Below are 13,775 nucleotides of genomic sequence, written 5' to 3'. Positions count from 1 at the left end.
GCGTTCTCCATCTAGGATGGCCTACAAATCTTAACGCAGAAGCCATTCTGGCTACAGTAAGTGCCCCGGCTCAAGGACTTCTTACTAGGAATGCCCCCCCCCCCTCCTCCCTCCGCCTACCCATGGGATTCAAACCACTAACCCTTCTGGGTCATGAGCCGAGCCCCCACCCAGTGCAGAAATGCAAAGATAAGCGCCCTGTGAACCCCTGGCGTTTCCTTCCTGTGAGAGGTCCCGGAGCGGGAGGGTGGGGGGTGGGCGGCGGCGGCAGTGCGGGGGGGGGGTTCTCACCAGGAAACCACCAGCAGATTATGCGCGTTTTCCGCAGAAAGCAGACCGGATGAGCGTGACGTCAGTAGCGTTGGCCTTCTCTTTCACTCCCTGCCGTCCGGCACTACAAGCCCCATGAGCACAGCACAAGCTCCGCCGGCCCATAATGCAACAGCGAGCCACCGCAGCGCTAAACAGATGCAGCTAGCCTTCTCTAAAATGGAGCTCACCAAATATTTCACCAAAGAAAACGATCTGACGCCACACAATGTTTGATACACACAAGGGAGAAAGAAGTGAAGAACAGTCTAGAGGCATCGTTGCCACAAACAAATATCCATCCATCCATCATCTGTACGCGTTTATCCTGGGCAGGGTCATGGGGGATGCTGGAGCCTATCCCAGCATGCATTGGGCAAGGGGCAGGAAACTAACAAACATCATAAAGTCATCTTTTAAAAAGTTATCTGGTTGGTTTGTAAAGATCAAAGTGTGGGAGCAGATCTCACAAAGACGATTTATTTTGCACAAGAGCAGCTACTGGAGTGGAGTGGTGGTGTAGGGAGTGACACTAAAAACAGCCGCAGAAGTGGGTGTCTAAGCTCCATTACTCAACAAGCTGTCCCCCGTCTGGCACCATTAACAGACGAGTGCTTTAGGGGCGAGAGCACCCAAAATAAAGAGGCAGGGCGGGCCAGGGGAGGCTTCGGCAAGCAGAGCCATCCTAATTCCCCTTACAATGAAAAATACAAAACAACACAGTCATCATTAATCCAGCGAGATACTGCACTTAGCCTGTCACTCCGGTTGAGCGCATGTGATTCTCTCTCCCAGCCCTTCCAGTTCGCCCTTAAATCTGCTCATTAAAACCTTGCTAATTTGATTTGCCGTTAATGAACTGTACGTTGCACCCCCAAATTAAAGCATTAGCCTCGTATGTCGACGGATGGAAAAGAAAAAAGAAAAAAGAAAAAAAAAAAGGCTGAATCGGGAGAGTTACTGTACAGTGCCCTACAGATTAAGAATAATACCCTGGAAAATGTCAATAGGTACAGTTCTTTTCAAAGGCCATAATTAACATTAATGCGAGGCAGAAAATGAGAGCCATTTCCGGACAGAGCAGTTTGCAGAGAGGGAAATGCGTACTACCATCAGTACTACTGACGGCAAGGCCAAGGGACGCCGACCGTCGCCAGGACACACTGCCGCAGAGACGTGAGCCCAGCCGCACGACAACCATCTAACCAGCCTGCAGATTCCTGGATCCACATGTAGGCTGGGAAGATGCCTGCTCGTGTGACCAGCAGGGCGGCGCTATGGAGCGGGCGGGGGAACAACAAAAAAAATGTAAAAAACACACTTTCAACTTTCAAGACCAATTTTTGGAAAGCCAGATTCATAAACGATGAAGATCGATTTAGATGTTTTTGGTAGTTCCATCTGAACTTTCGCTGTCAGGCAGGATGTGCACGTATAATAAGTGAATTCTCTCTCGTGTGTGATTCAATGCACAAGAATAGACGCACATAAGAGAAGTAGAATTAATCTCAGGGAAGTGCACTGTCTTTATCAACTGGACAATGGAATACCATAAATAGACACCACAAATATTTCTGGGCTAGAAAACGGAAACCTTGATAAATGTCACTCTCTCTCCCTCTTTCTATCGATATGGAGACATGACATCAACAATAATGCAATTCTACCCCGTACAGTTACAAAAAAACCAAAGTTCTTTTCATTTAAAAAAAAGGGCTATTCATTCAATCTTGATTTTAACCGTAATCAAATCTTGATGAGTTCTTTCTCCACTCATCACTCACCGTTGGATTCTGTTACGAAATTTAAGCAGAGCAAGCAGAATCCAGAATCCTGTCCTTGTTCACGCGGGTACAACAAATCAATCAAGAGCTCTTTTTTTTTAGGGGCCAACGAAGAGGAAAGGGTTAGGTTAGGGTTTCAGGTGTGTCTTCCTCAAATCGCACCCCCTCCCCCAAAACCGCCAAACACGATCCCACAACTCCGCTGTCCTGAACACCAGGAGGACAGGACGCCACTCCCACACGTCCCAGGGCACCAATGCTGAGCACAATCCGCTCAGAAAACACTCACATCCCCTCGAAATTCCCAAGAAAAACCTCCCTACCCCACCCCATCCCGCCACCAACATCCCTTTTCCTAGCGTCAATTTTGTCTGGCAAACTGACGGTGGAAAGCCACACCTGACAGGCCCGCTAAAGCCAGCTTAGTCATGCTGACGGCCATGTCAACATCGCGGACCGCGGACACGGTTCAGCAGCGACTGGCCTTCTGAGCAGCAGTGGAACAAGGCTCGGGTCAAACACGCATTTGTTTTGAAGTCAAATACGTTTTCTACGCTTTACTGATCTTGTCTGGTGTATTGGAATCAATGAAATACTCCTCAAACACTGCAAACCCCTACCTTCTGGTCATATTGGCAGGCTCAATTACACCAGGCAAGAGCAACAGAGCACAGAAAAGTATTTGAATCCAAAACAAACACGTATTTGAACCCAGGTCTGAGTGGAACAGAGCCAGGCACTCCGATCCCTCTCCTGCCAACGCAATCCGTTACCGTGAGAACGCCATCAGCGTGTCCATCACCAAAGACGAAGTCCCAAACGATCCAGCGGCAGCTTGCACTTAATTAACTCCATATTCCTCCGTTTTCGAAAAAAATCGATATTACTGCGCTATTGAGAGTTTTTACAAAACGTGGTGTCAAGCTTTTTACTGCGCTAATTACCTCTCAGCTGAAGCGGGTTTTCACACATTTAGCATCTCGAAGGGGAGCCGTTTAGGCCCGCTGGAACGATGTGGAAAGAAGAGCCGCTCGGGTTGGCTCGATCGCGAACGCCGAGCGAAGCTGCAATACGATAAAAAAAGCAAATCATCTCTTTTTTTTTCCTCCATCTGTTCATTCCAAGGCCTCCCCAACCAGAAAACTGTCTGGACATATTACTTACCCACCGCTTCAGGTTTGATGTTTGGAGGGGGGGGGGGTGGGGGGGGGGGGGGGATGCTTTACTTGTTTGTTCTATGGCACGGAAATGGTTCAAGATCATGAAAATGAAGATGTGATCTTCAAGCAATTTCCCACCCACCCACCCCACCCCTGTCCGAACAACACACCTGAAGAAGAGGGTAATATGTCCACATGTCCATATACACACGTGTAAGTCTGTACTTATGCTGTTGTGAATGAATACATCATTGCCAGCTGTGGTAAACAACCTTACGGTCACTTCCTTTGCGTCTCCATTAAAATGAATGAATGAATGAATGAATGAATGAATTAATGAATGAATAGGAAGGGTTTTGGTGTCCCATTAACTGAAATACGTTTTAAACACAAACAGTCAATGAACATCAAATTATTTTTTTGTATGTTAAGATCGTGCTGCCACCACAGAAAGGCGTCCTAAGGTTCGAGCTGCTGTAGATTCTTAACAGCTCCTGTAGGCCATTCATGGATACAAACTCTATTTCACAGATGCACTAGGCCTACTGCAATGGGACGGTAATTTGTTCTGTTCTTTTAACCTGTCCCATCTTTTGATTCCTCCTATTCCTTTATGTTTTATGTAGTTCCCAACAGCACTTAAAAAAAAATAAAGGTCAACCAACTGTACACCAGCAGAAAGCAGGAACAGCGTTTCTGCCTGACTGTACTTGTTTCTCCAGCCTGGCCCTTTTTTTAACCTGTCCCATCTTCGGAGTCCTCCAATTCCATTATGTTTTATGTAGTTCACAACAGCACTTAAAGGTCAACCGACTGTACACCAGCAAAAAGCAGGAACAACGTTTCCGCCTGACTGTGCTTTGCCACCGCGACCCTGACCAGGATTAAGCGGATTAGAGGATGGATGGATGGATGGATGGATGTACTTATTTCTCCAGCCTGGCTGTTCTTTTTTTTATTTGGCGCACTGAAAGTTGGGAGTTCGCTGCGCTCGGCTAGCCTCGTTAGCCAGATGATCAACACCCCCCCCCCCCTCCCCCCTTCCCCCTTCACGCAGGCTTCAGATGATTCACAACGACAAAAAAAAAAACAAAAAAAAAAAAACGACCCAGCGCCAAATAAATCTGAAGCGGCGATCAGGGCCCTCCCCCTCCATCATTGTTCTAATTGTGGGAAAATAAAAGACGCCGCTCAGTCCGTAACTCAAGCTGCCCAGCGCAACAATAACAGGAAACAAACTGCTGACACGAGCAGGGACACGCCCATGGGGTGGCGCGTGGTTGCCATGGCGAGATAAGAAGTGCTGACTAGAGGAAAAATGGGGGGTGGGGGCAGAGGTGGTGGGGGGGGGGGTTTGAGAAATGATGCTGCTCCGTGTGTCCGGAGTCAAAGTTAGGACTGCTTGTGTATCGTCTCCAGGCCTGACGCCCGAACTTGTGATGTCATCGGGTGACGTAACTGCCAGACTTTTACACCGATCCGTTATTTTATTTATTTATTTTTTTTAAGCTTCCGGGGACCTGGAGGGAAGCTGAAAAAAGGGATGTGCAGTGTTCCACACACCCCCCCCAACAGAGCCCTTACGAAACCATTACAGATTCATGAGGCCCCTCACTGCATTAATCCAATGAAATACTGTCACACCAAAAGATATAGGGAACCATGCCCTGACAGCATCAAAATACAATTATTGAGATTTATATGCCATTTCAAATATAACAGGTACAGATATAGATTTCATGCAACCCTGAAGTTTATAAATGCATGGAAAAATCGATAGACCTTTTTATGTTTTTTTTTGTTACCATGACCACGTACGGTACACCTTCTTAGGTACGACGTCCTCCGAAGACTCCCCTTTGAATACCTCAATTTCAATAAAAGGATTTTGGCTCCATTTATTAAAATATAAATGCGTAAAAAATCTATGCCGAATATTCCCTGAGAAACTTGTGCCGAAGACGGAGAATATTTCTACAGACTCAAAAAATAGATATTCTGCTGATCGTTAAGCGATTTTGCACTCGTAAAACGCATTCTGGTTCCTTATGCTCAAGCGCCAGCACGTAGCGGCTGCGAGGTCATAAATTACACATTTCGCTACGATCCTGCGAAGACAAGGCCTCCACAGATCCTCACAGAGTTGTTATGAATTAATGTAAACCAAGCCATTCCTTTTTATTTTTTTTCACCCCCCTCATAAAAATCTTTATTTTAAAGAACAATTTCATGCCTGGGGGGGGGGGGGGGGGAGGACCAGGCGGCGAAATGGCTGCCATTTAATTCCTGAAGAAGTGCTAGCTCAGCTGGGCTATCGTTTACCACCATCCCCGTCCCCACCTCCTCCGCCCGGGGAGGGGGGGAGGGGGGTGGGGGGGTGGGGGGAGCCTCATCTGAAGAAGGTGGCCTCTCATGAATTATGATTCTCCCTCCTCTGTTATGGACCAGTGGACAGGTTATTCTTGGACACGCTCAATCCCATAAAATGAGATGTCCAACCCCCACGTTTAAATATGAAACAGCATTGAGTGCAGTATCTGGCTCGAGCATTAAGGGGGGGGGGGGGTCTGGCAGCACAAGAAAGCCATTGTTTCCCCCCGAGCTCACATGAGCTGGTGCTCAGCCGTACAGTACAGCGCTCACACCTGCAGGCTACGGCCCTCTGCAGGCTCATCCTGAAATGCTAAGGGACTGCAGAAACCTTCCACACACACATTGTGGATTCAAAATTAATTGTATCCTAAATTCCTTCAATTTTATCATCCAAAAGCTTCTGGGGCACTTCAGCTTGACACATCTGGGAGAGGGCTAGTTTGTTTTGCCATCTTTTGACGTTTCCAGGCTGGCAGTTGCCTCCGCATGTGGGCACCACCCCTGGCACCAGCGCCGTGGCAGTTGGGCGTACTCTCAGAAGGCCAAAATCAGAAGGCCTAAGACCCGATTTTTTTTTGGACTTCAAGCCAGCGCTGCTAGGCTGAGGGACCGGGATTATAGACGCAGAGGTAAGCCCCAGAGGCACGCGAAATCTAATTAGCGCCTCATTCTCGCCGGACCGTGCAGTTCCTGACACGAGGTTTAGGGAGCAGGGCGATTTCACACCTTTCAACTCTTCTGTGACAGTTACAAATAAATAATAAATAAATAAATAAATAAGGGGGACGGAGGACCTTTCAAATCAGCTACATGCCGCAGCAATAAGCACACAGCCAGAGCGATCTGGTTGGCATTTAAAAAAATGTTTAAAAAAGAAAAAAAAAGACCATTTAAAGAAAAAAAAAATTATTTCCTTCTAACTGCCCGCTTGGATGTGAGGAAGATCGCCGTTAAACATTACGTGAGCCGTTTTTTATATATATTTTTGTCGTTATTTTATTGAATCCCGAGTGGCCGGGGAAGGAGTCGGAGGGAAGTGGGTCCCAGACGAGGGCTGGCACTACGGGGCCCGTTAAAACACACCCGCCTTTCCCCGAAAAAACGCGCCTCTCCAGAAGAAGAAGCGTGAGGAGGAGGAGCGGGCCCGTGCCAGGGTAAACAACGTCTGCTGGCGGCGACGCAGAAAACAGGCACGCCCGCGCACCCCCCAGGCCCCCCTCCACCCCCCCCCCCACGCCCAGCAGTCAGGAATCAAGCAGCGGAGCGGCAGACGCTGAAATATGTGGCCGCACAGCCACAGGAAACGCGATGTTTAATTCACAGATCCGCGGGGAAAGTGGTGATTATTTTTCCAGAGGGACCCGACTTTCATCGCAGCGCCTGGCCAAGGCCGTGCCAATCCAGCGGTCAGGGCCGCAGAGACCCTCGCTCGAGGAGAGAGAGAAGAAAAAACACTCCTTTCTTCTCCTTTAATTTCCCATCCATCACTTTTTTTTTTTTTTTTTTTTTTTTTTTTTTAAATCGTCTGCTCGCTCTGAGCCGCCGCGAAGCCGACGAAGCCGAAGTCGTCAGGAGGTGCGTCGGGTTACCCTCGGTGACGTCCCGTTAAAAATCAAACAAGCGCTGGGGCGCTGAAAAACAACAAGAGCGGCGGCTGACTCCTGAAAGCGTTTCTCAGGAGCGCTCAGCGTCTCCAACGGAAAAAAATTACACCCCCTCAGCCTTCCGTTCGACTTCCAACCGCGGCCGCTCGCACTTCTTCTTCTTCCTCCGCGATGTGCGTTCGCACCTGAATTTGTCTGAGCCCACGTCAAACCAGGTTAGATACTGGATTTCCTAAAAAAAAATCTATGACTTTTTGTGACACTGACCTGGCACTACAAGGCGCTACATGTTCGAAACGTCGCCAAAATGCAGCTGCGTCTGGCCATTTTCTTCCTTTTTGTCTCCCCGTCCCCCAAATAAAGATGCCGCATTTCAATCATGGCACAGGAACTGGAAACCATTTCCCCCACAAAACCAAACACAGGCGATGAAGAGTACTGGTAACGAACGCAGATGGATTCAGGAGCTCTGACATGGAAAGCAAACAGCAATAAATTACAAGGGTGGAAAAAAACAAAAAAGGGAAGCCAACAACAGACCTGCGAATTACAGCTAGTGTGCGCTGTAAGTATTAAAGATATAAAAGAGTAAGACGTTGAGCAACAGCGTACACACATGCTGCTCTAGATACATATACAGACATACGGACAGACAGGCAAACAGACAGATGTATATTAACATGCTCGCTTGTGGGAGTGTTATTTATGCCGGGGGTTGAAACTTTATGAATTATGAATGCCCCTGTGGAGTTCCAGCGGCTAATTTAGCCAGCGAAGCACTTAGCGTGCTAAACTAGCGCGCGGAAAGGCGTGATATTTACCGCGAAAACCGCGAGACGACGTTACGACAGCTCGAACCGATGGGGCTCCCAACACACTGGACGCAGCGGCGCTTTGTCATTTTTTTGGAATTAAATAAAAACGTGTCAAGAGCGAGCGCGTGGTGGGGTGCGCTATGGCGCTCACGGTTAAAAACACGTACCGCTGCCCACGCGGTGCTGCCCCCGGGGAGAAGGGGGGGCGGGGGGGGGCCCGGCGGCGTTTCGGTTGGGATCCCCAGCACGAGCCGTCCGCCCACGTCCCAAAAGTCGCCCATGTGACTCCCAGCACCGAGCTGCAGCTAATTAGCACAGAACCTGCGAGATGAAGCCGTTCTGCAGCTCGGCTCACGTGGGGGGGGGGGGGGGGGGGGGGAAGGGGGGACACGCGGGGGGGGCGGGGGGGGGGGGAGGGGGGGGCACCACGGCTGCTTATGAGGCTCCCTACGAGAGAACCTTCCAGACCTTCCCAGGAGAAATCTGGGTTTATTAAAGCACGCGTGCGCTATCGCCGTGAAACATCGCTGACGATTTCGAATCTGCCGTTAAAGCTCAGCGGGAAGATTCTGATTTAAAGCCAAGGGGAGACTAAAAATTACAATTCATAGTGAAGTCTTCTTTTATTATTTTTAAACCTTTATCCCCAAAAGGACCACCGCCACAGGCCAATGTCTGGGGGAAAACCTAAAAATGAAATTCACATTTGGCCCTGCCAAAAAGACAGGAGGGATTTCATTGTTTATTTAGATTTCAGCAACGCAAGCTTCTCTCCTGTGATTCTGAAGACAAGATGGAGGCGTTGTGCTCGTCTGAAGCAGCAGCTCAGCTCCAGGGATATTTCTCCTCCTGTGTGTTTGCGTGGAGGAGGAGTAAGTATCCCAGCTGACACTGCAGCGGGAGAGGGAGGTTAAGATGGCCTCCATGTGGAGCTGATCTGAAAGAAGCCGTGACCCAGCTCCGTGCTCTTCCACCAGCTGACATCTGCCCCACAAACACAGGAGTACACACACACACACACACACACACACACAGACACATACACACAGGACATACAGGTATGCACGCAGGCACGCGCACACACACATACACACACACAGGACATACAGGTATGCACACACACGCACTCACTTGTGCAAACACACACACACACACCCTTGTGCTTCTGCCACGCCAGCAGACGAAACAGAAAGACCTGCTGGCTGTGCACACGAGCAGCCGAGGCACAGCTGTGCCCCTCTCCAGCTCCTTCAGTGACATTGTGAGGACAGTCATACAGAGGACATATGTATCCAACACCCCCGTGGTTTCTGTCGTTACCGTCGGCGACGGGCCAGCCGACGCCGGTGGCACGGCTCTAAAGCCCAAAAACCGCACCGGCAGAGAACGAGACGAGGCGCGGAGGGGGGAGACCGAAATGCTGGTCCCGAGCGCCTAAAAACATTCCTGAGCCCCCCGTACGGGGAGTGAGACAGGTGGGGGGGGGAAGGCAGACGGGTTCTCAAAGGGGGTCTTGATGAGGGATTACCCACTCCCACAGGCCCCTCTCTCTGCGCTGCTGTACTGGGACAGAAGCAGAAGTGTGGGGGGGGGGGGGGGTTCCTGGTGAGAGCAGGTGCGCCCTGTTTCTCCATATTAAACCTGTATTACATTAAGCACATCGCGGTTCCTCATCCATGCCACACTGCCAGGAGCCGGAGGGGGGGGGCTGTGGATCCTCCCACCAGAAACCAGAAAAGATGCAGAGACATGGATCTGAAGGGGGGAGGGGATCCAAGATGGCGTTGGGCCGAAGGTGGGGGGGGGCTGCTACTTACGGATGTGAAGGCAAGCACTTCCTCATCTGTCAGCTTGTGGACGGGGTTGTTCTTCTGGAAATCTGTGCTGGATAAGCAGAAAAAATGCATGTTAATCTGCTGAGGGTACGCAGAAGGCTTGCCCCCCCCACTCCACCGCACTTGAGCTGTACACTTCAGGGGAGGGGGGGGGGGAAATTCAATATCTGGAGGACCACGTCTGTGGATCAAGATCTTTGAGGTTTCCCTTCAATCAACCACTTTAGGCCGTGTGCGCTCATTAGCCTGTAAACGACTAAAATTAACCACTTAAAAACTCTGCTGAAAAACACTGAAACAGACCCTTGACCATACGCCCCCTGCCCTTTTCATGACATTTTGTCTTTATTGATTCACACACAGTCAAGTGCTATCCCCATAATCAACCGCTAACTGTCGACATGTAGCGCATTTCAACCAGCCACTCCAAGAGGGAGAGAAAGAGGGCTTTTATTTCTCCCAGGTACGACTGTTAAAGGACCCGCATCTCAATCTTCTGCGAAAGCAATTGATCTACGCAATCTGGATTTTCCGCCGAGGAATTTTGAGGCACTTCGCTCAGCTGAACAAGGACGCCGAGCACATTGGAAAGGCTCAGCAGCCTCTCGAAGGGCCCATTCGCACCTGCAAACGTCCAATGAGTCTGGCGCCATTTTCTCCAAACCGCTGCTTCTTTTTTCCCCCCAATGCGTTTCTAACGCGTGGCGGAAAACTACAGGCCGACGCCACAACATATGTGTCGTTGGGCACAACGAAATCTGTGACGCCGGCTGCGATCGATCCGAAATTCGCAAGCGGGACCGAGGGGCGAAACGACCTTGTGGCTTACGGAGGGCGTCCCGTTTTCGTCGTTCCATCTTGGCTCGGACGTCGGCTGCTTGACAGACGGAAAATCGCTTGCTTCTGGTCGCCAGAGCTGAGGACGAGCTCATCTGAACACAGTCACCGTGACTGCGAGAGAGACGCCAGGGGGGTCACATGACCAGACCCGAGACGCCAGGGGGTCACATGACCAGACCCGAGACGCCAGGGGGTCACATGACCAGACCCGAGACGCCAGGGGGGTCACATGACCAGACCCAAGCTCAGAGAGGCGAGAGAAGCCCGGCGGTAAGACGGGCGAAACCTCACAAACTGAGGCTGTCTACAGAACACCGCCGGGCCAGGGGGGAGACTGTCCCGTCTGTAATTACACCTGTCAGCTAGCCGGGTGATGCAGGCTGACTTCCTGTCTCGCCGGGTGATGCAGGCTGACTTCCTGTCTCGGCGGGACCCACCCACCGGGCTGCTTAGCGCCAGTCACAATGACGTCTGTGTGTGCGTGTGTGTGTGTGTGTGTGTGAGAGCGAGAGAGTGTGTGTGTGTGTGTGTGTGAAAGAGAGTGTATGTGTGTGTGTGTGTGTGTGTGTGTGAGAGAGTGTATGTGTGTGTGTGTGTGTGTGAGAGAGAGAGAGAGTGTATGTGTGTGTGTGTGTGTGTGTGTATGTGTGAGTGTGAGTGTGTGTAAGAGTGTGTGTAAGTGTGTGTGTATGTGTGTGTGTGTGTGTGTAAGTGTGTGTGAGCGTGTGTATGTGTGTGTGTGTGTAAGTGTGTGTGTATCTGTGTGTGTCTGTGTGTGTGTGCCGTTCTCTCTGCACACAGGACAGGGCTAAGCTCTGCAACGATGTGTCAGAACCTCACGCGGGAGACTGGTGCAAACCGGCCCCAGACGCTTTCACTCAAAAACACATCCAGCGTGCCAAATGCCGGGTGTAGAGGAGTCGCTGTCGAACCCTCATCCTTTTTTCCGGCAAACGTGCAGGAATTTGGGCACTGGCCACCGGCCAGTCTGCCAACCCCACTGCCCACATCTCAGTGCCCACCCGACCAGGTTACCCTGGAGACCGGGGCCCGCGTCGGTTCCCTTCGGAGAACGTGCTAAAAAAATATTTTTTAAAAATGGCCCACGTGGGGAGGAGGGGAGGGAGCCCGGTCTCAGATGGGAGAAGAGTAGGAAAACAGGCGTCTCCTGACTAGACCACAACTCCCCGAGACGGAGATTTACAACACAATAAAACAGACCGCAGTCTCCCAGCACACTCTGCAAGGCGCTTTATTAAACTAGTACTCGAGGTATGTCCCCCATTAGGACAGGACAGGCAGTTACGGGCCGGGGAGGGCATCTTTCCACACCCCCGAATGTGGAGGGAGGGGGCAGGGAGAAGGGGGCAGTGGGTAGGGGGCCAGGGGTAGGGGACATGGGGCAGGGGGTAGGGGGCCGGGGGTAGGGGACATGGGGCAGGGGGTAGGGGACATGGGCCACTGGGTGGGGGGCCAGGGGTAGGGGACATGGGGCAGGGGGTAGGGGGCCGGGGGTAGGGGGGTAGGGGACATGGGGCAGGGGGTAAGGGGCAGTGGGGAGGGGGTATTTCAGGGCTAATAGGGATTATTTCAGAGCCTTGGGGATGAAGTAAATACAGCTGCCAGCAGCCTGAACCAGGCAGTGCCACCTGATTATCCAAACTGAACGCAAACACACAACAATACTTCACCTTTCAAAGCACGAGAGTTATGCAAATCAGCAAGTGCCAAAAAATCTTTTTCTGCAGCACAAAATCACTGTGTGGCCCTGGCCATACCAGTCAAACCAAACACGTCAGCCCATTTTGTACATGCCAGCCATAGTTCTGCATGCGTCAACCTCAGGTTTAAGATTCAAAACCTCTTCAGCTTTCTCTTTAAAATCAATCTGTGTGTTGCTCTAACAGTCTGGGATGTTGGATGTTTTAAGAATCTGGCCTGCTCTTGTAAGCACAAGCAATATATCCAATGGAAAAAAAAAAAAGTAAATTAACTATAAAGTTTGAGGCCTAGTTCGGCACGCTACGCATTTTTATCAATCTATTTTATTACGGCCGTTAGCCTCTGCAGAGTGCGCCTGATACATCCAACAAAACGCTCATTTTCCTTGAAAGACTGCATTTATCTTCAGAGTTTCCAAGAAAAGCCGCGTACTGTGTCTTTTCCTAAATTAAGCTTTCCCAAGCAGCACATAAACAAGGCACATTTCCCCCTGAGCTTAGCAGCAGGCTGGAGCTCAACCAATCACGTTTCACAAGAGCCTTTCAGACTAATAATAATAATATGAGAGAAAAGACAAATTAAAGACTGAAAGAAACAGCCCCAGTCTGGCTTGGGAAATGTCCATCGGAAAACGTGCTTGGATATTTCATACAGAAAACCTGAAGTTTGCCGCAAAAACACGATGAATGAGTGCGAGATTCAACTCTAGATAAAGCCAAACGAGCCACTGTCTGCTGGAAAAGCAAATTCCAATTCGCCAATTCTGATTGGCCAGAGCCTCAGGAGCCAAGCAACTGGAGTTTCCACCTTTGTGGTTCAGTTCTTCCGGAAAAATTAACTGCTACGGCCACCATTACTACCACTACTACAACTACTGTTTAAAAAAAAATGAAGAAAATAAAAAAAGCAGTACATATTTGCATTGCCATCTGGTTTTTTCTACTACACAAAAAGGGGCTGTGATGTCACTGGAGTTCTCTGGTTTCCCGGGGAACAATCGTCAGGGAGCTGAGATCAGCCTGAGCTGCATTCCCCGAGCTCAACGGGGCAGTGAAGATCTGAGATATGTGCCACAAAGACAGCACATCAGTGGGGTGGGTCATGCCCAAACGCATACAAGGAAAGACAACTGAAAGAAAACTGTATTTGCACACAGAACTGACTAGCTTTTTTTGTACTTCTGTTTATAATGAGTGGGGGGGGGGGTGTTAGAAAAAGTTTTGCTTGAAAGTGTATTTTACAGCTAGGAACCAAGGACTACAGAAAACGCTAGTCAATTTGAACAATTTAACCCCTCCCCCCCCCGTACACTCAAAAAAAAATTGCTCACTCA

At 50.0% G+C, this 13,775-nt stretch overlaps 1 protein-coding gene across 1 annotated transcript in view; it reads right to left on the bottom strand.

Moving 5' to 3' along the window:
* Positions 1 to 13,775, bottom strand: part of ttc27 (tetratricopeptide repeat domain 27) — a 97,245-nt gene that overhangs the window by 52,431 nt on the left and 31,039 nt on the right. Inside the window, exon 9 of the mRNA XM_035401156.1 lies at positions 9,863 to 9,929. Coding sequence (XP_035257047.1) covers positions 9,863 to 9,929 — 67 coding nt within the window. The remainder of the gene's footprint in view (positions 1 to 9,862; positions 9,930 to 13,775) is intronic.

This window comes from Anguilla anguilla, chromosome 18, assembly GCF_013347855.1.
Source record: "Anguilla anguilla isolate fAngAng1 chromosome 18, fAngAng1.pri, whole genome shotgun sequence".
NCBI lineage: Eukaryota > Metazoa > Chordata > Actinopteri > Anguilliformes > Anguillidae > Anguilla > Anguilla anguilla.
The sequence above is the reverse complement of the archived record's forward strand: the minus strand, read 5'-3'. Positions and strand labels throughout refer to the sequence as shown.